Source organism: Portunus trituberculatus, chromosome 2, assembly GCF_017591435.1.
Source record: "Portunus trituberculatus isolate SZX2019 chromosome 2, ASM1759143v1, whole genome shotgun sequence".
NCBI classification, from domain to species: domain Eukaryota; kingdom Metazoa; phylum Arthropoda; class Malacostraca; order Decapoda; family Portunidae; genus Portunus; species Portunus trituberculatus.
The window spans coordinates 8576303-8598797 of record NC_059256.1 but is presented as its reverse complement, the minus strand read 5'-3'; the positions used below and the strand labels follow the sequence as shown (position 1 = coordinate 8598797).

The 22495-nt window shown below is 41.3% G+C and overlaps 2 protein-coding genes and 3 long non-coding RNA genes across 10 annotated transcripts in view; 1 reads left to right on the top strand and 4 right to left on the bottom strand.

Moving 5' to 3' along the window:
- Positions 1 to 534: 534 nt before the first annotated feature.
- On the bottom strand, positions 535 to 1629 carry LOC123504723. The gene is made up of 3 exons (XR_006674928.1): positions 1236 to 1629; positions 783 to 1081; positions 535 to 668 (listed from the first exon to the last, which is right to left on the bottom strand). It is a non-coding gene; the product is annotated as an uncharacterized LOC123504723 (long non-coding RNA).
- A 3366-nt stretch (positions 1630 to 4995) lies between these two features.
- LOC123504709 lies at positions 4996 to 13495 on the bottom strand. 2 transcript variants are annotated; one of them, XR_006674923.1, is made up of 4 exons: positions 13198 to 13495; positions 12740 to 13032; positions 12465 to 12624; positions 4996 to 5186 (listed from the first exon to the last, which is right to left on the bottom strand). It is a non-coding gene; the product is annotated as an uncharacterized LOC123504709 (long non-coding RNA). The 2 variants fall into 2 exon arrangements; XR_006674926.1 differs by lacking the exon at positions 4996 to 5186 and adding an exon at positions 10363 to 10382.
- A 1130-nt stretch (positions 13496 to 14625) lies between these two features.
- LOC123504718 lies at positions 14626 to 16245 on the bottom strand. The gene is made up of 2 exons (XR_006674927.1): positions 16002 to 16245; positions 14626 to 14659 (listed from the first exon to the last, which is right to left on the bottom strand). It is a non-coding gene; the product is annotated as an uncharacterized LOC123504718 (long non-coding RNA).
- Positions 16246 to 18202: 1957 nt separating this feature from the next.
- Positions 18203 to 21781, top strand: LOC123504661 (methyl-CpG-binding domain protein 2-like). The gene is made up of 6 exons (XM_045255409.1): positions 18203 to 18437; positions 18870 to 19022; positions 19624 to 19771; positions 20329 to 20457; positions 20916 to 21032; positions 21616 to 21781. The coding sequence occupies exons 1-6, from the start codon at positions 18316 to 18318 to the stop codon at positions 21712 to 21714; spliced, it is 768 nt and encodes a 255-aa protein (XP_045111344.1). The 5' UTR covers positions 18203 to 18315; the 3' UTR covers positions 21715 to 21781.
- Positions 21782 to 22218: 437 nt separating this feature from the next.
- Positions 22219 to 22495, bottom strand: part of LOC123504623 (glycine receptor subunit alpha-2-like) — a 7748-nt gene continuing 7471 nt past the window's right edge. For 2 of the 5 annotated variants that reach the window (XM_045255322.1, XM_045255312.1), the window contains one exon: positions 22220 to 22495. This exon is cut by the window's right edge and continues 4 nt beyond it. In XM_045255322.1, the coding sequence (XP_045111257.1) occupies positions 22389 to 22495 (107 nt within the window). In that variant the 3' untranslated portion in view covers positions 22220 to 22388. The other 3 variants (XM_045255330.1, XM_045255341.1, XM_045255301.1) reach the window with 2 other exon arrangements.

The window sequence follows — 22495 nt, the reverse complement described above, 5'->3', positions numbered from 1 at the left end:
TTCTAGTTAGTAATTTAATGTGGCAAATCTTTTTATATAGGTGTATGTAGTTTTTGCAAATGCCCCACATCAAACCCTGGCATAAGAACTGGTTTATTTTATTCTGTATTATATAAAGACGCTTATAACTTATTCATCACCATATAGTACCAGCTACTTCATTTTTAGGCAACCTGTCATCCTGTCACCCACAAAAATGCCCATATGAGAGAGAGAGAGAGAGAGAGAGAGAGAGAGAGAGAGAGAGAGAGAGAGAGAGAGAGAGAGAGACACAAAAATATCAGTCTACCTTTTAAATAATTTTTTTTTCTTTTCTTTTCCACGGGCTATGAAAACACTCGCTGTAAAACTAATATTAGCTTTCCCGCCAAATCACCACAGCTGGACACGATGGCGGAGAGAAATATGCTACAATAACCAATAAAACGATATTTGAAATTTGTGTAAGCATAATACCTCGTTCATAATAAGATATAGTAATAGAGAGTTACCATAGATGTTTATCTTATTAGTACTAAAGACTGCCATAACAGAGTGGTGGTGATGGTGGTGGTGTTTGGCGCGCTACTTCAGTGACACACTATTGCCTCAGCCAGCGTGTCTGCGGTCATCTCTTCAGAACACGCACCAACACAGCCCAGACCAGTGAACGCACCTACCACGCAACCCTGGAACAACAAAAATGCCATATCAAACCACACCCAAAAATAAATAAAACTAAAAAAGTGATAAGAAACTGTACATCATTTCACTAACCGTACTAAACCCAACCATTCACGTACCATATGATAGCACGTGCACGCCCGCCACAGCCAGCCAGCCAGCCACGCCACCAGCACGAGGCTCCTGGATCGCCGCCACGGTGCGCTAACCAGGGCATTACTGGGGAAGACTAGATAATTAACATGTACCTGGAAGAGAAGGTTAGTTTGTACCTGGAAGAGAATGGTTAGCCGCGCCGCCTATCGCCCTATGCCTAACACCTAACGCCTAGCAAACCGTAATTTGTACTTGACTTTATTCCGAAGGGTTGCTCCAGCGGTGTCAGTCCCACGGTGTGACCTGTGATACGGGTACTCACCTGTAAAGAGGAGAAGGAGGGAGTTAGTGTGGTGTGCTTATCAAAGCTAGTATTTCATTATTAACGGAGATCAGTATAGGAGTCACGTGGTTCAGGTTAATGCTTAGTACTTTATTGCAGTGATAATGAGGCTTAAATAACAACCTCAACTTACCAAATCCAACGCGAGGAAGACGCATTCAATAGGATCAACACACTATCACTACACTAACCAAGACGCCACGCACGCACGCACGCACACACAAGGAACCACACTCGCCCGCCGCCATAAGACAAAAGGCCGAGGATTTGTTCAGCTGGTGTGGGATCACCTCGGCTGTCTTCGAATGTGCTGCCCTTCCTTTGGCTGACACACGCCCACCTCACGCCCTCACATCCACACCGCACTATAACATCACACTAACTTTGTGCTCACTGAGACACATTTCAGCGCTAACAAAAACATGAGATTGGTGGGAGATTAATTATATACCGCACTCGATTTGTTTTCTTGCCATACTTTCGCACAGGGACATGGAACAAGAGGCTGCTAACTGCTTGTTATCCTCACGCCACACACCCAAATTAATGGCGATGTTTTTTGTGGTATTAGTGACTCAATTTTAAGGAGTATTTAGGTTATATATATATATATATATATATATATATATATATATATATACTGCAAACCCTTCAACACTTCCCCCTTCTATCTACACACCCAAATTAATGGCGATGTTTTTTGTGGTATTAGTGACTCAATTTTAAGGAGTATTTAGGTTATATATATATACAGATTTAATTGTAGGCTTAGATTGTAACTCTACGCGGGCTATTTGAATGGGTTAAATGCAGCGCTCTGACTAATATCACTGATAAACACCTAAAAAGGCCCAAAACACACACAAAACTCACTAAAAACACCCCAAATCAACCCCAACACATCTCAAACCACTTAAAACACCATGCAACACCTCAAAATGCACACACAAAACTCACTAAACACAACAAATATACTCCAAAATCGTCCCCAACACACACCCAAACCACTTACAACACCTAAACACCATGCAACACCTCAAAATGCCGCAAAACACATCCAAAACTCACTAGAAACACCCAGTACACACAAACCACTCCTACACACACCCAACACACCCCAAACCACTTACAACACCCAAAACACACTCAAAACATCCTGCAACACCTCAAAATGCCCCGAAACACACCCAAAACTTATTAAAAACACCCAACATACACAAAATCACCTTCACACACCCAAAAGACCCGTAACACACACCACACATCTTAAAACACTCAAAACTAACCTCAAAACACCATGCAACACCTCAAAATGCCGGAAAATACACCCAAAACGCACTAAATACACCCAGTACACACCAAAATAACTTAAAACACTCAAAACTGCCCCAAAACACTCTCAAAACACCATGCAACACCTCAAAATGCCCCCAAAACACTCAAAAAATGCCAGTACTCAAATACACCTCCACACCACACTCAAGGCACGTCAAATACACCTAAGAGGCTTAAAACACACGAAATACACCCATAACACACTTATAATATCCCAAAACACACTGCAACACACTCAAAACACCCCAAATGTGTCCCAAATCTAACACAATGCATTATAAAGAACGTTACGATTAAAAGGGACACTTACCTAAATATTACACCTTGGCTTCTTCTTCTATTCCGCCTCTATTTCTCGTTTCTTCTTCGTCCTCCTCCTTTGTTTCTCCTTCTTCTTCCTTCTGTTGCTTCCGTCTTGACGTCTGAGCCTAGAAACACATCAAAACACAAGATATTAGACAAAATATTGAGGAGAAGGAGGGTGACTTAAGTATTGTGACTTGGCTTCTCCTCCTCTTCCTTCTCTCTTTCTCCTTCCTTCCTCCTTATCCTCCTTTATTTCTCCTTTCTACTTCCTTCTGCTACTACTATCTACACACCTGAACCTAGAAACACACGAAAACACGCAGGAATCACCAGATATTAGGCAAAATATTGACGAACTGCGGGTTTGGAAAAGAGGCGGCAGCCCGGGGCTATGTTCAGTCACCACCTGGGCTGTGGTCATCACAGAGAACGGGAGAGCGGGGGTCACTCGGCTAAATTACGTAAATCATTTCATTTTAAAAATGACTTTTCGAAATAACGGAGCCACGGCCGAATGCTTGTTATTTTATGACGTGATAAATAGTAAAACTAAGTTTAAAAATATCAAAACAACTCCAGCTTAACTAGTTTTCAAAAAATGTCTAAATTAAGTATGCTAAATATAAAACAACATTCAAACTCATAAATCTGCTAAAACGCCCTGCAAAGTCAAGCCATTTTCACTTGGCGAGTGTTTTACCACATTTGAGGGAGTGTGAGGTATCTTTCAAGGCATTCCACAGCGAGTTACACCGAGAACCACAAACGTCACCAAATAAAATAAAGAAAAATAAGACGTTTTTTCAACACCACCAAACACCATTTCAAAGTCCATATATTTCACTCAATAGATTGATTTCACGCCTAAAAGAGGACAGCCGATCCTTTGACACCACAAAGGCCCACTTATACCTTCAAATAAGAAACCTCAAAATTCGAGAGGGAAATTTTGACCGTTGAAAAGCCTTTAACACACGCCATAAAACACCACTAAACGCCACATATTTACCCAACACAGGCGCGCAACACACTTCAAACACAACGAAACATTTATACAAACCATAAAAACACACCATGGAAGCGTAATATTACCCTCACGAAATATTAGAAAAAAGTAGGACCGAGCAGGCTGCCAGGGGGAGGGTGGCGGGGACCAGAGGGGTAGGTAGCATCCGGGGACCTGGAGGCGGGAACAGCGGCGGCGCGGGGTCCATATGTTGCCTTTAAAATCTCACCACAACAAAATGAAGCTTTGTCAGGAAGAAATGACCATGGGAGATGAAATAGTAGACTGGTGGGTGCACTCTGGCACATGTTTGGCTTACTGTGAGTGAAGGACGCAAATAACAACGGCGAATATACACAACTTGCCTCTATGACCGCTTGTTTACCTAATCACCTTTACAAATCTGGGTACAGTTCGAGGTATTTTCACTCCCGTAGGTAAATGGAGTCCCAAGATAAGCGAATGGCCTTAAACACACCTTGAGTAAGTGAAGGAGGGGTGTGGTGAAGGCTGCAGGTCAGGGTGGCTTGCCTTGCACTGCTGGTTCACTCTTGTCTTGCCGCTTGTGCTGCTAAAAACTGCCTGGGAATATGGTAACACTTCACTTCATTGTGTGTGTGTGTGTGTTTAGCTTGGTTCTGTGTGTGTTTGAGTGTGCTTTGAGTATCTATGGGTGTGCGTGAATGCGTCTGGGTGTGTAGATAGACTGAGCAGTAAACACCAAAACACCACCGCCAGCACCACCACCACTGTATGCGCGTGAAGGCTGTGCTGTCTGTACGGTACACAACTGTCAATGATAATACTAAATGTATGTCTATGCTGTAATAATTACATATATATAATCCAGCAACCAGAGGTTCCCACACTGAGCCTGTGGGAACGTATACTGACTTAGCATAAGAAGTGCTTGCACATGAAAATGAAAGGATGTGCTTCTCGCTAAGATCAGCCTCGCTTCTCACGGCTGTGTGTAGAAACAAGGAAAAAAATAATTATATACAATGCAGACCCTAACAATCAGCTGGTCACACACACACACACACACACACACACACACACACACACACACATAAGTAGTAACACAACACAGGCAAATTATTTATATACCATCTTGTACACGTCAAAACAATAATAATAATAATAATAATAATAGTAATAATTAGTCAATATTGATTAGTCAACATTTTATTTTCCTTTATTCAAACTATTTAACATACAAAAAGGTGCTATAAGATACAGAGAGAGAGAGAGAGAGAGAGAGAGGACGGGGGGGCAGCCAGACAGTGCTCTACGCCTCTCACAGCACACGATAATGGTAAAAGTCCATGAGAACAGAGCACAGGTTGACTCTCATTGTCAGGGTCACCACCAGCAGGAGCGGCAGCAGCGGCAGGGCGTACAGGATCACTCGCGGGGGCTGCAGGATGGGCAGGGCTGCCAAAACAATGATAATAATGATGTTTTACGCCTGTTCTTGTTGTCACCTTTCTTTTTTATTGTTATTTATTGTTTTGTGTGTGTTTTCAAGGTTGTAGGATTTTCAGGGCTGACAAAATAATGATAATAATAATTATTATCGCCGCATGCCAAGGGGTCTGCGCGACGATAAGGAAACACGTAAACCAGCAGAAGTAAATTGTATGTTAGTTAAGGTTTTAATGCTAAGGACCAAAACTGAAGTTAAGACGCCACTAGAGTATAGTGAAGTAACGAATAAGGGAGAGACAGGCTTGGTGATGGCAGGGCGAAGGAAGAGAGGCGAAGATGTTTACAGTGGAAATTGGTGAGTCTTGAGGAGTATACTGTACCTCCCCTACACGATGGGTCACCAGGTTATCCTGTCTACTACCGTCCGTGGCAGTCCCGGGACACAGGAGAGGGACAGAAGGGAGCAGGGTGTTATACAAGTAACATCGTGAGTTGAGCTTGCTCCAGACAGTTAGACACACACACACACACACACAAGCCAGAGGACCGGGGTTCATCTGCAGGTTTTGACAATAAAATACAAATACATTCCAGTCAACGTGAAGGGTTTCCCTATCCTGACAACCTGATCGACAGCGCCTTAAGGTGGCGGTAATAGTAGTAGTAGTAGTAGTCATGGAGTCACAGTATGGCGAGACAATTTACAGTGACACAATGACCATTTTCTATATAAAAACGTGCATTTAAACCTTTCCCTATACAACACCAGCAAGACACACCAATACCCCACCATTACCACCCCTCAGGACACCCCAGGTCAGGTCAAACAAGGTCAAATAAGGTGGCATTAATGAAGAGAGCCCCTGCCGTCCGTCTCGCCTTGGAAGTTTGCATCAGCTGGGCGGGACTCGAATCGTGGCCTTTTAAGCTGAAAGGTGCCATTTGTACATGACAGAGGGCAGCTCCACCAGCTTGGGACACCGGTACATCCTGCGTGGACCAAGAATAACAGATATTAGGGAAAATGTGGGAGGTTTGGCCGGGTTGTGGTGGTGGTGTCCGCGTGCCACTACAGGCTACCCAACGCCAGCTCCCTTAGCCATGTTCTAATCTTCCTTTATCGTATACCTAGTGGCCATGGCGTTAATACTAGCCTTAGAGGTTTCGTTGATCTCAAGGGTGCCTTCGACAGGGCCAACAAAGATGTTATTATGGAGGAACTCATTCTCAAAGGTGTAAAAGGTAGATTATTAGGATGGATCAGGGACTATTTGTACAATAGAACAGCACAGGTTTGGTTTCAAGGTGCAGTCTCCTCTGAGGAAGTCTTTGAGCTTGGAAAACCACAGAGTGGAGTCCTTAGTCCAATATACACATGCCCAAAGGTACATACACAGTATGTGTGTATGTACCTTTTTGTAGTGTGTTGAGTCAACACTTATAATAAAGGTAGCAGAAAAAAACAATGGTTTATTTGTGTTTTTATTTCATGTTTTGTATCTAAATATGATATTTAAATTCAGTTTTTTGAAGCATACACAATAAATGTAACAAGCACAAGAAGTAAGGTATATATATAGAGAAAAGTCAATTGGTGTACATGCAGACAAAAGCTACATAGTTGATCACATCAAGTACTATGCAAGATGCCACAACAGAGCATACACCATTACCACAGACCTCAGACATTATTAGCATTATATATCAGCGTTGAAACTAACACAATAAGCATATCACCATTCAAAGTTACAAAATAAAAGATGCATGTTTAAGCACCTAGAAGCAGGTGGGGGTGGTTTTGTGGGAATACCCACGTGTTTGTAAGCCCTAGCTACAGCCAAAATATCACTAAAGAGTATGTATGGAAAGCAGAGACGTCACACAAGCAAGTCAAATATACATCAAGCATTTTAACACATAGCTAGGTATCCTACATCAATGCAAACAAACATGTTTACATTCAGAACAAAAAATCATACCATTGTCTTTCCATTCATGAAAACCAGTTAGACTGGCAATAAAGTATATTTGGTCAAGGATATGAATATAATCAGTGAGGCAAAGCAAAAACAATGTAAAGCAAAGCAATACAAACTACACACAAGTGTAATAGGAAAACCTAAAGGTAATAACATTCACTTCTCATGCACAAAACTGTACAACACAATAAGCACACTTTAGTATTGGTTCAACCTAAATCAAGCAAACACCACCATAGATACAACATACCACTAATTGTTAGCTTGAAAAAAAGTATTCATGCACGACACACTAACAAACGAGGACTTAACAATAAACATGCTATACACAAAATAGATTACATACCTTTTCCTTCACAGGCCATATTGAAGCTGAAATCAATACAATATCATAACAATATACAGTAAGTCCTCGTTATACGGTACATGTGCGTTCCTGAAAACCTCAGCGTAAATCAAAATTACCGTATACCGAACCCATTACAACATGTAATAGTAAGGAATGCGTTCCGGCACGTCAAAAGTCACCCATACACAATTTAAAGCTACACGACTTTCTTTGCAAACGACACAAAACTTTTGAAGAAAGTTGGCTCGCACGATGATGGTGGAACTCTACAGCAGGACTTAGATAGACTATGGGAATGGAGGAAAAGATGGGAGATGGAATTCAACATTAACAAATGTAGCATAATGGAATTTAGGGAGAGCAAAAATAGGATAACAAGACAATACAAACTTGGAGAAGAGAAGATTAAGAAGGTGGAAAGTGAAAAGGACCTGGGAGTTCTCATAACAAAGGAAATGTCCCCCAATAAACATATCAATCAAATTGTTGGTGAGACCTACAACTTACTGAGAAATATTACCATTGCATTCACATATATTGATGAAGATATGGTGAAAAAGTTATTGGCATCCTTGATCAGACCACGACTGGAGTATGCAGCAGTACTGTGGTCACCTCACACCAGGAAGAATATCACCAAAATTGAAAGGCTACAAAGAGCGGCCACCAAACTGGCTGGCCCCAACCTTGTCGGCTCTTACGTATGAAAAGAGACTGGACTGACCAACACTGGAGCAGAGAAGAGAAAGAGGCCACCTGTTGACCATCTACAGAATAATGAATAATATGGAGCTTCCTGATAGGATGGACCTGCTCAAGAGGGACACAAGGGACACAAGAGGACATGGACTAAAACTCACAAAACACAACTACAGAAGACACTTCAAGAAAAACATGAATGACACTTCAATTCATGGACAAAGATATGATGAAAAAAATCATCACAAGCATGATACGCCCAAGGCTGGAATATGCAGCTGTGGTGTGGTCTCCACGACTTCTGAAAAGGATATAAGAAGATTAGAACAGATACAGAAGATTGCTAAAAAGATGGTGCCAGAACTAAAGGACCTAATATACAAAGAATGGCTCAAGGAAATGTGACTGCCAACCTTACAAGATAGAAGAGAATGAGGGGACCTAATAACAATGTACAAGATAGTCAATGGCATTGAACAAAATAGACAAGGAAGACCTGGTGCTGGTGACTGACAGAAGATGGAAGGACAAGAGGACATGTAAACAAGATCAGGATGAGGCAGTGTGTCAAGGATATTGGAAAATAGTTTTCCTCATAGAACGGTGGAAAAGTGGAATGCATTGAGCGGTGAAGTTGTTACACCACATAATGTGCATAACTTGAAGGAAAAATTGGAGACATGGAGACAGGACGCTACGAGGCCCGCTCAACCCTGTACAATACTACTAGGTAAACACACATATGCACACACACACACCTTCTTAGGATGTGCAATAATAGTAACAAGGCAACAGGTCTGAGTGGCAAAATTGCCACAGCCTTGTCTTGCTCCCAAACGGTCCGAGGCTGTCCCAGTGTGTCCCATCCCAAGCATGAACTGCAGGTTGTGTGTGATGGCGTGCTGGGAAACATTAAAAAAAACACCAAAACACAGGAACAATGAATGAAAAACATACGGAAACATTAAAAAAACATTGAAACACACGAATAATGTAAAAAAAACAGAAAAACATTCAAAACTTCAAAACACAAGATTTAAATCTGTGGGAGAGAGAGAAGGAGTGGTTATGGGCTGTTAGATTAGGTTACCTTGAAAACGAGTGTGTTTTGGGAATGTTTTGTGTTTTGGTGTGTTTGTGTGTTTCTGTGTGTGTGTGTTTTTGGTGTGCAGAGTGTGCTTGTTTTGGTGTGTTTTGGGTGTTTTGGTGTGCTCAGAGTGTGCTTTGGGAGGTTTTGGTGTGTTTTGGGGTGTTTTGAGGTCTTCTGGGGTGTTTTTGGTGTGCTTAGAGTGTGTTTTGGTGTGTTTCAACATGCAAATGAGAGACACATCTAAATATCACCCAAACACATTCAAACACCACCATACACACCCTAAACACACCAAAGCACACTCAAATAAACAACACTCCTAAACACTCAAAACACACACCCAAATATTTCCAAACCACCCAAAACACTCAAACACCACAAAACACAGAAAACAAAAACACAAAACACAGATATGCAAAAACACACCCAAACCCCACAAAAACACACTCTTTCACCCCAAACACCCCAGAAACACAGCCAAACCCTCCAGTTTTTAAGAGATGTTTAATGATCTATTGACAGAGTATCAATGATAAAACTCTTAAAGAGAGAGAGAGAGAGAGAGAGAGAGAGAGAGAGAGAGAGAGAGAGAGAGAGAGAGAGAGAGAGTCTTGTTGTATTCTAAAAAACATTAGCATCATAACACATCCTGAAACACACAAACAAACACACCCAAAACTGCACCCAAACACTTGTAATATCAAAAACACATTCAAATGATCAAAACACATGAAACACTCAAAACACACCCAAACACACACCTGAATATACAAACATACCAAAACACATCTAAACACACTCAAAACACATCCAAAACACCTCAAAACACACAAAAAACCAAAAACCCCAAAACACACCAAACACACTCAAAACACCTCAAAACACACCCAAACAGACCCAAAACACACCCAAATGCATCCAAACACACCCAAACACAATCACACCTCTTCCTTATGTGTGAGTCTGTAATACACTTTGTCCTTGATCTGGGAGAAGGTGGTGATGGCGGTGGACAAAACGGGTGTGGTGTTTTTCAAGGCTCCGTCCTTGACTTCAAATAAATCAGCGTGTCGTTTTCTGCGGACCTGCAAATGTTTGGTTAGGTTAGATTAGGTTTGTTAAAAATAAATCAATAAATAAATAAAATGACAAGGTTAGGTTAGACTGAGAGAAGAATATGACATTCAAACAACAAGATCGCATAGTAAAAAGCTGAGGAAGGGAAGATGTCTGAGAGATGTTAAAAAATAGAGTTTCCCGCAAAGATGTGTTGAGATGTGGAACAGTTTGGGTGAAGAAGTGGTGTCAGCAATGAGTGTGCAGAGTTTGGGTGAAGAAGTGGTGTCAGCAACGAGTGTGCAGAGTTTGGGTGAAGAAGTGGTGTCAGCAATGAGTGTGCAGAGTTTGGGTGAAGAAGTGGTGTCAGCAATGAGTGCAGCGTTTGAAAGAAAAATTGGATAAGTGTAGATATGGAGACACACACCAGCGTAAAGCCCAGGCTCTGGAAAAATACAACTAGCTAAATACACACACACACACACACACACACACACACACACACACACACACACACACAAACAATACACAACCAGTACACACACACAAAAGAATGCAACACACACACAATACACACACACACACAAACACACACACAAAAAACAATTTATGGAAATGTGATTACAAGTTCACTAAATGAAGGGAAAGTTCCACTAGAATGGAAGAGCTAATGAAAATAAAGATATGGAGAGGGACAACAGAGAAGACTGATATTTAAAATGAAGGAAAGTTCCAGAATGGAAGAGCTAATGTAATACTGATATTTAAAGAGGAAAGGCAACTGAACCACTAACCACAGACGTCACTTAGAAGTGTTTTGGGAAGTTGTGTGAAATGATTATCAAAGAAAAATGGGTTAAACATCTGGAAGAAGAACAAGTCATATTGAAAAGACAATTTGGGTTCAGGACACGGAAGTCATGTGTATCAAACTATATTAAGCTTCTACTCCAGAGTTACAGAAGGAGTGGAAAGCAGAGACGGATGGTGGACACAGTATACCTGGACATAAAAAGTGCCACAAGGGTCAGTGTTAGCCCCATTATTTTGATAAAGTCCCGCATGGATGACTACTTTGGAAACTAGAGAACATAGGAGGACTGTGAGGAACCTTGCTCCAATGGACAAGAGATTATTTGAAGGACAAAGAAATGAGAACTGTGATCAGAGATACATACTCATCTTGGGAGGAAAAAGATTGGAGTATTACCACAGGAAAATCTGAACCCTAAAACACATAAGTAAGATATTTGGATTATCATATCAATACAACAAGGTAAATACTTCAAAGACAACCAATACCTTACAATATCCTCAAAATTTCAAGTCATAAATTCTATAACTTTGTTTTGAAATCAGTTTTTCAGATCTGGATCACAGCAGGCCCTTAAATTGTTGAAAAAGTAAGAGAAAACAAGAAAAATATTAGAAAAACATTGAAAAACATGAATGGAACTGCAGAAGAGAGGGAGGGAATAGTACTGGGGTTGTTGCACTAGGTTAGGCTGGGATGGGCGGGGAATTATTGAAAAAAAGAGGAAAAAATAAATACACAGAAAAGAAAGAAAAAATATGATGTCATAGTTTGCCGCAGAGTGTTTGGAGCTGCCAGGGAGAGAGAGGGAGTGGTTATGGGGTGCTACATTAGGTTAGGTTGGGAAAAAGGCTGAGATTGTTGAAAAGTAAGAAAAAAAAAAAAAAATGAAGTCACACCACCTGCTAGTGTTTGAAGAGAGAGAGAGAGAGAGAGAGAGAGAGAGAGAGAGAGAGAGAGAGAGAGAGAGAGAGAGAGAGAGAGAGAGAGAGAGAGTTTGAGCTGCAAAAGAAAAAAAAAGAGTTTCACCTGAAAGAGAAAAAGAGACATTAGTTTGTCCTGCATAAAAAAAAAAAAATAATAATAGTTTGCCTGCAAGAGAACAATATAAATGGTTAGTTTGACCTGCATGAGGAAAAGAAAGATTAGTTTGTCCTGCCAGAGAAAAGGAGAGATATTAGTTTGACCTGTAAGAAATAAGTATTAGTTAGACCTGTAAAAAAAGATAATAATAATCTTACACACACACACAAGACGCTTATTTTAGCCAAAAGTCAAGATAGAACCATTTCCTCACCTTTTCCATCTTCATTGCGAGGTTTGCATACTTCCATCCAGCTTGTACAGTACACTGCCTCTGTGCGGGTCTAGTCATCAGCAGCCAGCGTGTCTGCGGTCATCTCTTCAGAACACGCACCAACACAGCCCAGACCAGTGAACGCACCTACCACGCAACCCTGGAACAACAAAAATGCCATATCAAACCACACCCAAAAAATAAATCAAACTAAAAAAGTGATAAGAAACTGTACATCATTTCACTAACCGTACTAAACCCAACCATTCACGTACCATATGATAGCACGTGCACGCCCGCCACGCCACCACCACCGCCACCAGCAGGAGGCTCCTGGATCGCCGCCACGGTGCGCTAACCAGGGCATTACTGGGGAAGACTAGATAATTAACATGTACCTGGAAGAGAAGGTTACTTTGTACCTGGAAGAGAATGGTTAGCCGCGCCGCCTATCGCCCTATGCCTAACACCTAACGCCTAGCAAACCGTAATTTGTACTTGACTTTATTCCGAAGGGTTGCTCCAGCGGTGTCAGTCCCACGGTGTGACCTGTGATACGGGTACTCACCTGTAAAGAGGAGAAGGAGGGAGTTAGTGTGGTGTGCTTATCAAAGCTAGTATTTCATTATTAACGGAGATCAGTATAGGAGTCACGTGGTTCAGGTTAATGCTTAGTAGCGGCTTAGTACTTTATTGCAGTGATAATGAGGCTTAAATAACAACCTCAACTTACCAAATCCAACGCGAGGAAGACGCATTCAATAGGATCAACACACTATCACTACACTAACCAAGACGCCACGCACGCACGCACACACAAGGAACCACACTCGCCCGCCGCCATAAGACAAAAGGCCGAGGATTTGTTCAGCTGGTGTGGGATCACCTCGGCTGTCTTCGAATGTGCTGCCCTTCCTTTGGCTGACACACGCCCACCTCACGCCCTCACATCCACACCGCACTATAACATCACACTAACTTTGTGCTCACTGAGACACATTTCAGCGCTAACAAAAACAGGAGATTGGTGGGAGATTAATAATTATATACCGCACTCCATTTGTTTTCTTGCCATACTTTCGCACAGGGACATGGAACAAGAGGCTGCTAACTGCTTGTTATCCTCACGCCACACACACACAAATTAATGGCGATGTTTTTTGTGGTATTAGTGACTCAATTTTAAGGAGTATTTAGGTTATATATATATACAGATTTAATTGTAGACTTAGATTGTAACTCTACGCGGGCTATTTGAATGGGTTAAATACAGCGCTCTGAGTAATATCACTAATAAACACCTAAAAAGGCCCAAAACACACAAAACTCACTAAAACACCCAAAATCAACCCCAACCACTTAAAACACACCCAAAACACCATGCAACACCTCAAAATGCCACAAAACACACAAAACTCACTAAACACAACAAATATACTCCAAAATCGTCCCCAACACACACCCAAACCACTTACAACACCTAAACACCATGCAACACCTCAAAATGCCGCAAAACACACCCAAAACTCACTAGAAACACCCAGTACACACAAACCACTCCTACACACACCCAACACACCCCAAACCACTTACAACACCCAAAACACACTCAAAACATCCTGCAACACCTCAAAATGCCCCCAAACACACCCAAAACTTACTAAAACACCCAACATACACCAAATCACCCTCACACACCCAAAAGACCCGTAACACACACCCACACATCTTAAAACACTCAAAACTAACCTCAAAACACCATGCAACACCTCAAAATGCCGGAAAATACACCCAAAACGCACCAAAATAACTTAAAACACTCAAAACTGCCCCAAAACACCATGCAACACCTCAAAATGCCCCCAAAACACTCAAAATATGCCAGTACTCAAATACACCTCCACACCACACTCAAGGCACGTCAAATACACCTAAGAGGCTTAAAACACACGAAATACACCCATAACACACTTATAATATCCCAAAACACACTGCAACACACTCAAAACACCCCAAATGTGTCCCAAATCCAACACAATGCATTATAAAGAACGTTACGATTAAAAGGGACACTTACCTAAATATTACACCTTGGCTCCTTCTCCTATTCCGCCTCTATTTCTCGTTTCTTCTTCGTCCTCCTCCTTTGTTTCTCCTTCTCCTTCCTTCTGTTGCTTCCGTCTTGACGTCTGAGCCTAGAAACACATCAAAACACAAGATATTAGACAAAATATTGAGGAGAAGGAGGGTGACTTAAGTATTGTGACTTGGCTTCTCCTCCTCTTCCTTCTCTCTTTCTCCTTCCTTCCTCCTTATCCTCCTTTATTTCTCCTTTCTACTTCCTTCTGCTACTACTATCTACACACCTGAACCTAGAAACACACGAAAACACGCAGGAATCACCAGATATTAGGCAAAATATTGACGAACTGCGGGTTTGGAAAAGAGGCGGCAGCCCGGGGCTGTGGTCATCACAGAGAACGGGAGAGCGGGGGTCACTCGGCTAAATTACGTAAATCATTTCATTTTAAAAATGACTTTTCGAAATAACGGAGCCACGGCCGAATGCTTGTTATTTTATGACGTGATAAATAGTAAAACTAAGTTTAAAAATATCAAAACAACTCCAGCTTAACTAGTTTTCAAAAAATGTCTAAATTAAGTATGCTAAATATAAAATAACATTCAAACTCATAAATCTGCTAAAACGCCCTGCAAAGTCAAGCCATTTTCACTTGGCGAGTGTTTTACCACATTTGAGGGAGTGTGAGGTATCTTTCAAGGCATTCCACAGCGAGTTACACCGAGAACCACAAACGTCACCAAATAAAATAAAGAAAAATAAGACGATTTTTCAACACCACCAAACACCATTTCAAAGTCCACATATTTCACTCAATAGATTGATTTCACGCCTAAAAGAGGACAGCCGATCCTTTGACACCACAAAGGCCCACTTATACCTTCAAATAAGAAACCTCAAAATTCGAGAGGGAAATTTTGACCGTTGAAAAGCCTTTAACACACGCCATAAAACACCACTAAACGCCACATATTTACCCAACACAGGCGCGCAACACACTTCAAATACAACGAAACATTTATACAAACCATAAAAACACACCATGGAAGCGTAATATTACCCTCACGAAATATTAGAAAAAGTATTGGACCGAGCAGGCTGCCAGGGGGGGAGGGTGGCGGGGACAATAGGGTAGGTAACATCCGGGGACCTGGAGGCGGGAACAGCGGCGGCGCGGGGTCCATATGTTGCCTTTAAAATCTCACCACAACAAAATGAAGCTTTGTCAGGAAGAAATTACCATGGGATATGAAATAGTAGACTGGTGGGTGCACTCTGGCACATGTTTGGCTTACTGTGAGTGAAGGACGCAAATAACAACGGCGAATATACACAACTTGCCTCTATGACCGCTTGTTTACCTAATCACCTTTACAATTCTGGGTACAGTTCGAGGTATTTTCACTCCCGTAGGTAAATGGAGTCCCAAGATAAGCGAATGGCCTTAAACACACCTTGAGTAAGTGAAGGAGGGGTGTGGTGAAGGCTGCAGGTCATGGTGGCTTGCCTTGCACTGCTGGTTCACTCTTGTCTTGCCGCTTGTGCTGCTAAAAACTGCCTGGGAATATGGTAACACTTCACTTCATTGTGTGTGTGTGTGTGTGTGTGTGTATTTAGCTGGATTCTGTGTGTGTTTGAGTGCGTTCACGAGTGTTTTTGTGTCTATATGGGTGTGTTTTGAGCATTTAAGGCTGTGTGTATGTGTGTGTGTTTAGCTTCATTCTGTGTGTGTTTTAATGTGTTTTGAGTATCTATGGGTGTGCGTGAATGCGTCTGGGTGTGTAGATAGACTGAGCAGTAAACACCAAAACACCACCACCACTGTATGCGCGTGAAGGCTGTGCTGTCTGTACGGTACACAACTGTCAATGATAACTCTCCATTACTACAGCTATTATTAATGGGACATAATGGTTATTCTCGCTTCAGGTATCGAGTTAATGGTTATTGTGACATTTTAATCCTCTCTATCTCTTCGTGATCGTGTCCTGTGTTGGTGATTTTGGTGAAGGGGGAAGTAGTGAAGGTGATAGCGAGTGTTTGCATCTCCCGCGGGCCAAACAAGGAAAATGATTTAGACCTAAGCTGTCTTAATGGTACACTATCATATTCTCTCTCTCTCTCTCTCTCTCTCTCTCAGTCGTAATAAAATAATGAACAAGATTTTCTTATCATCACCACCACCACCACCACTACAACTATGTTGTGGTCAATGCTATGTTACCACGGAGAGGGCGCAGAGTAGCAGTGTCGTTTGTTCAGGAACTCTCTCACACTGTCTTTTCAAGGGAGTTAACGAAAATACAGCTTGGGTTTTCCTTATATTAACAATGCAGTTATTTACACTACACAAGGATAGTCTCGTACACACACACACACACACACACACACACACACACACACACACAGGTCCCTGGCAAGCGCCCGAGGGGTCACAATGGCCAGCTCGTGTGTTCGCCAGACTGCAACTAACGTAGCTCGTCTTGTCCATCTTTCGTCACCCAAAACTCACTCACACCGGTGACCGACTCATATATTTAAGAACACATACAAATGCATTGGTTACAATAGTTAAAGTATTACTTCATTATAAATGAAAGAAATAATATGTATGATAGTACTAAATGTATGTCTATGCTGTAATAATTACATATATATAATTTGCCGAGATGCAGACCGTGTCTCCCATGATGCTTACCAAGGATATATATATATATATATATATATATATATATATATATATATATATATATATATATATATATATATATATATATATATATATATATATATATATATATATATATATATATATATATATATATATATATATGATATGATGTGTGTGTTTTGAGTGTGTTTGTTGATGTTTTGAGGTGATGTGTGGTGTTTTGAGTGTGTTTGTTGATGTTTTGAGGTGATGTGTGGTGTTTTGAGTGTGTTTGTTGATGTTTTGAGGTGATTTGTGGTGTTTTGAGTGTGTTTGTTGATGTTTTGAGGTGATTTGTGGTGTTTTGAGTGTGTTTGTTGATGTTTTGAGGTGATTTGTGGTGTATTGAGTGTGTTTGCGTTAATTTTGAGTGTGTTGAGTGGACTGGGTGCGTTGAAGTGGTGTTTTGAGTGTGTTTAATGCGTGTGGGGTGTTGTCTCAATGTGTTATTGCATATATACATAAATATATACATAAATGAACACATACACTCTCGCAAAGTCTTTAAGTTGCAATGAGAAATCGCAAAGTCGCAATCATATACCAGGTTCGGCGCAAAAATGACAAAGTTCAAGTCACAGCTAAAAAAATTAAGATAATAATAAATCTTGGTCAATTCTGGTAAATAAATCGATGTCGACAAAATACAGGGTTAAAGAAAATAAAGTCGCAAAGTCGCAATCACACCAAATACAACAGTAAAATAACGAAATTAAAATTACACTTAAAATAGAAAATAAGAATATTGGTCATGTCTGATAAATATAAGAAAACAAAATTGATGTTGACAAAATGAGGGAGGAAAAAATATATATAGTAGCAAAGCCGCAAATACACCAAAAAACAACAAAAAAATAACAAACATGAAATTAAACATTAAAAATTAACAAAATCTTACCCAAATCTGATAAACGAGAAAAAATTAACTAATGTCGACAAAATACGGCCCAAACAAAACATGTTGTACCCGCGGGCTCTGAGTCAAGAAGCATCATAAACACCAACCATTGAGAAAAACACCAAATTTACTTACTCTCACTCACTCTCACTCGCTCAGGATGTCGGTGCAGATAGAGAAGAGGCGGTACGAGTGTTCAGCGCTGCCCCGGGGCTGGAAAAGAGAGGAAGTGCTGAGGAAAACTGGGCTGACTTGTGGGAAGGTCGATGTTTATTACTACAGGTAGGAAGCTCTCTCTCTCTCTCTCTCTCTCTCTCTCTCTCTCTCTCTCTCTCTCTCTCTCTCTCTCTCTCTCTCTCTCTCTCTCTCTCTCTCTCTCTCTCTCTCTCTCTCTCTCTGTCAGTATTTCTCTCTCTCTCTCTCTCTCTCTCTCTCTCTCTCTCTCTCTCTCTCTCTCTCTCTCTCTCTCTCTCTCTCAATGTGGAATATAGATTTAATTAGCGTGTTTTATGAAGTATTTGTTGTTTCTCTCTCTCTCTCTCTCTCTCTCTCTCTCTCTCTCTCTCTCTCTCTCTCTCTCTCTCTCTCTCGAATTAATTTAAGTAAAAGTAAGAAATTTATAATATCCACACAAATGACTAATAAATAACTCTCTCTCTCTCTCTCTCTCTCTCTCTCTCTCTCTCTCTCTCTCTCTCTCTCTCTCTCTCACAGTCCCAATGGCAAGAAGTTTCGCAGCAAGCCACAGTTGACCCGGTATCTTGGTGACACGGTTGACCTCTCCTCCTTCGACTTCCGGACTGGCAAGATCAACCCAATGCTGGCCAGGAAGAACAAGAAACCGAGGGGCACTCTCTTTGATTATAGGTCTGTGTGTGTGTGTGTGTTGTTTATTTATTTTATTATTTTTTTCCATTTTAAGATAGTTTAGCATGTTTTGAGGGCATTTTAAGATAATTTGGCATGTTTTGAGGGCATTTTAAGACAATTTGGCATGTTTTGAGGGCATTTTAAGACAATTTGGCATGTTTTGAGGGCATTTTAAGACAATTTGGCATGTTTTGAGGGCATTTTAAGATAATTTGGCATGTTTTGAGGATTTTAAGACAATTTGGCATGTTTTGAGGGCATTTTAAGACAATTTGACATGTTTTGAGGGCATTTTAAGACAATTTGGCATGTTTTGAGGGCATTTTAAGACAATTTGGTATGTTTTGAAGGCATTTTAAGATAATTTGACATGTTTTGAGGGCATTTTAAGATAATTTGGCATGTTTTGAGGGCATTTTAAGACAATTTGGCATGTTTTGAAGGCATTTTAAGACAGTTTAGCTGCAAATGACAATAGAAAGGGTCTATGGAGGTCACAAGATTAATGGCAACAGTCTTCACTATTTTAATCTCTAACCTAACCCAGCCCAACCCAACCTAACCTTCCGTAACCTAACCTAACCTCACCTTTCCACAGCCGAGGGATGCGCAATGATGCCTCTCTGGTGCCGCCCATCCGTCAGACAGCCAGCATCTTCAAACAGCCAGTCACTGTGGTCAAAACGCAGCCCTCCAGCAAGGTCAAGGCCGACATGAAGCACGGGTCACAGGACAAGCCCAAGCAGGTGAGAGGGTGAGAGAGAGAGAGAGGGAGAAAGGGTGTGAGAGAGAGAGAGAGAGAGAGAGAGAGAGAGAGAGAGAGAGAGAAGGTGAGGGTGAGAGAGAAAGAGAGAGATTCAAAACTCACTAACACAGCTTTAAAACATACTAAAACAGCTTAAAACACACTAAAACAGCTTTAAAAACAACCTCAAAACAGCTTAAAATATACCAAAACAGTATTAAACAGCCCCAAAACACTAAAACAGCTTAAAACAACACCAAAACAGCTTAAAACACACTATAACAGCTTTAAACAGCTCCAAAACACTTTAGAATACATTCAAACAGCCCCAAAACACACCAAACAGCATTAAACACCCTCTAAACACACCAAAACAGCTTAAACACACCAAAAACACACCATAACACACCAAAACACCCCAAAAACACACCATAACACACCATAACACACTAATACACACTAAAACACCCAAAACACACTAAAACACCCCAAAACACACCAAAAACAGCCTCAAAACAGCATTAAACAGCCCCTTAACACAGCACTCTTATTCCACAGCTGTTCTGGGAGAAGAGGCTGCAGGGTCTTCAAGCCTTGGACGCTCAGACTTCAGTGCTGAGGAATGTGGACCTCCCAGCTGCTCTCAAGGCTGTGGGGCCAAATGTAGAGGACCAAACGGTGCTGCAGGTGTGTGGGGGGGGTGAGGGGGCTAAGGGGTGAGGAGAGACTGCCAGGGAAGGGAGGAGGAGGAGGAAGAGGCAGAGGAATGAATGAATGTATGGGAAAGTTAATTGCGGGAATCTAGACTAAGAATTGAAGAGAGTTTGATGTTAACGAGGGTGTTTTTGCGGTGTTTTTGTGTTTAAGGGTGTTTTTGGATGTTTGTTTGTGTTTTTCGGAGTGTTTGTGGGTGTTTTGGGGTGTTTTGTGGTGTTTAAGGGTGTTTATGGGTGTTTAAGGGTGTTTAAGGGTGTTTTGGGTATTTTTGGTGTGTGTGTGTGTGTGTGTTCTTAAGGTTGTTTTAAGTTTTTTAGGAGTTGGAGAGAGAGAGAGAGAGAGAGACTACTACTACAAACTACTACTACTACTACTACTACTACTACTACTACTACTACTACTACTACTACTCCTCCTCCTCCCCGCAGAGTGTGGCCACAGCCCTGCACGTGTTCCCAGGGCCCATCACAGGACAGACAGAGGCTCGTCACTACTTGGAGAAAAATCCTGGAGTGTTTCTCAACCCCACACAACCATTGGTCATTGTAAGTGTGTGTGTGTGTGTGTGTGTGTGTGTTGGGAGGAGGAGGAGGAGAAGGAGGACTATTGATGTTTATTGAGAGAGAGGCAGAGAGCAAAGTTGTGATTATGATGTGCTTGTGTGTGTGTGTGTGTGTAATTCACTGTTTGATCTGGTGCAGTCTCTGACGAGACAGCCAGACGTTACCCTACGGAACGAGCTCAGAGCTCATTATTTCCGATCTTGGGATAGGTCTGAGACCAGGCACACACCACACACCGGGACAACAAGGTCACAACTCCTCGATTTACATCCCGTACCTACTCACTGCTAGGTGAACAGGGGCTGCACGTGAAAGGAGACACACCCAAATATCTCCACCCGGCCGGGGAATCGAACCCCGGTCATCTGGCTTGTGAAGCCAGCGCTCTAACCACTGAGCTACCGGGCCGTGTGTGTGTGTGTGTGTGTGTGTGTGTGTGTGTGTTTGTCTGACAATTAAAAGCAAACAAAACAAGATTTATAACAACAAAAACTTAAAATCTTTCATATATATGTGTTTAACTACTACTACTACTACTACTACAACTACTACTACTACTTTTCAGTCGGTCCAAATAGAAAACGAGGACATCGCAAGACAGGAAGAGAGAGTGGGCCTTGCAAGACACCAGCTGGAGAAGGCACTTAGGGAACTTCAGCCTTAGAGAGAGAGAGAGAGAGAGAGAGAGAGAGAGAGAGAGAGAGAGAGAGAGAGAGAGAGAGAGAGAGAGGGAGGGAGGGAGGAAAATGATAAAGCAATACTAATTTCTCTCCCTCTCTCTCTTTCTCTCTCTCTAAAAAATGAAATTGTCAAAAAGTGAGGAATTTTAAGATTGTGTTTGTGTGTGTGTGTGAGAGAGAGAGAGAGAGAGAGAGAGAAATTTTGTAGAGTTAATGAGAGCAAGTGAGAGAGAAAGAGCAAGAGACAGATTTTTTCCCCTCTCTCTCTCTCTTTCTCTCTCTGTGTGTCTGTCTGTCTGTGTGTCTTTGTAACATTTGATAATAGTAATAATAATAATAATAATAATAATGTAATCTTGATAATGCTTGTTAGTAATAAAAAGAATTAGTCAAAATTACATAGTTTTATTAATTATATACTGTGCTGAGAGAGAGAGAGAGAGAGAGAGCATTTTTATAATACAACAATAAAAATACTTATTAATTTATATGTTTATTTAAATATACATACTACTACCACCACTACTACTACTACTACTACTACTACCACCACCACCACTACTACTCTCTCCCTCTTCCTCTTCTCTAGACCCTAAACATTTTTATATCCAATTTACTACTACTACTACCACCACCACTACTACTACTACTACTACTACTACAGGTACTGCCAGAATGTTGCCCAGTAGATGAAATTAAGAACAGCAAATGATGTGGGAAATAAATATCTTGCAACTTTGTCCACTTTGATCGCCTGGGCGCGCC

What these genes read in the sequence shown, in the direction of transcription:
- LOC123504661 (XM_045255409.1), top strand. Translation starts at nt 18,316, where the DNA reads ATGTCGGTGCAGATAGAGAAGAGGCGGTACGAGTGTTCAGCGCTGCCC. An exon ending in AGGACCAAACGGTGCTGCAG is followed by an intron (nt 20,458 to 20,915) that starts GTGTGTGGGGGG and finishes TCCTCCCCGCAG; the next exon opens with AGTGTGGCCACAGCCCTGCA. An exon ending in CCACACAACCATTGGTCATT is followed by an intron (nt 21,033 to 21,615) that starts GTAAGTGTGTGT and finishes ACTACTTTTCAG; the next exon opens with TCGGTCCAAATAGAAAACGA.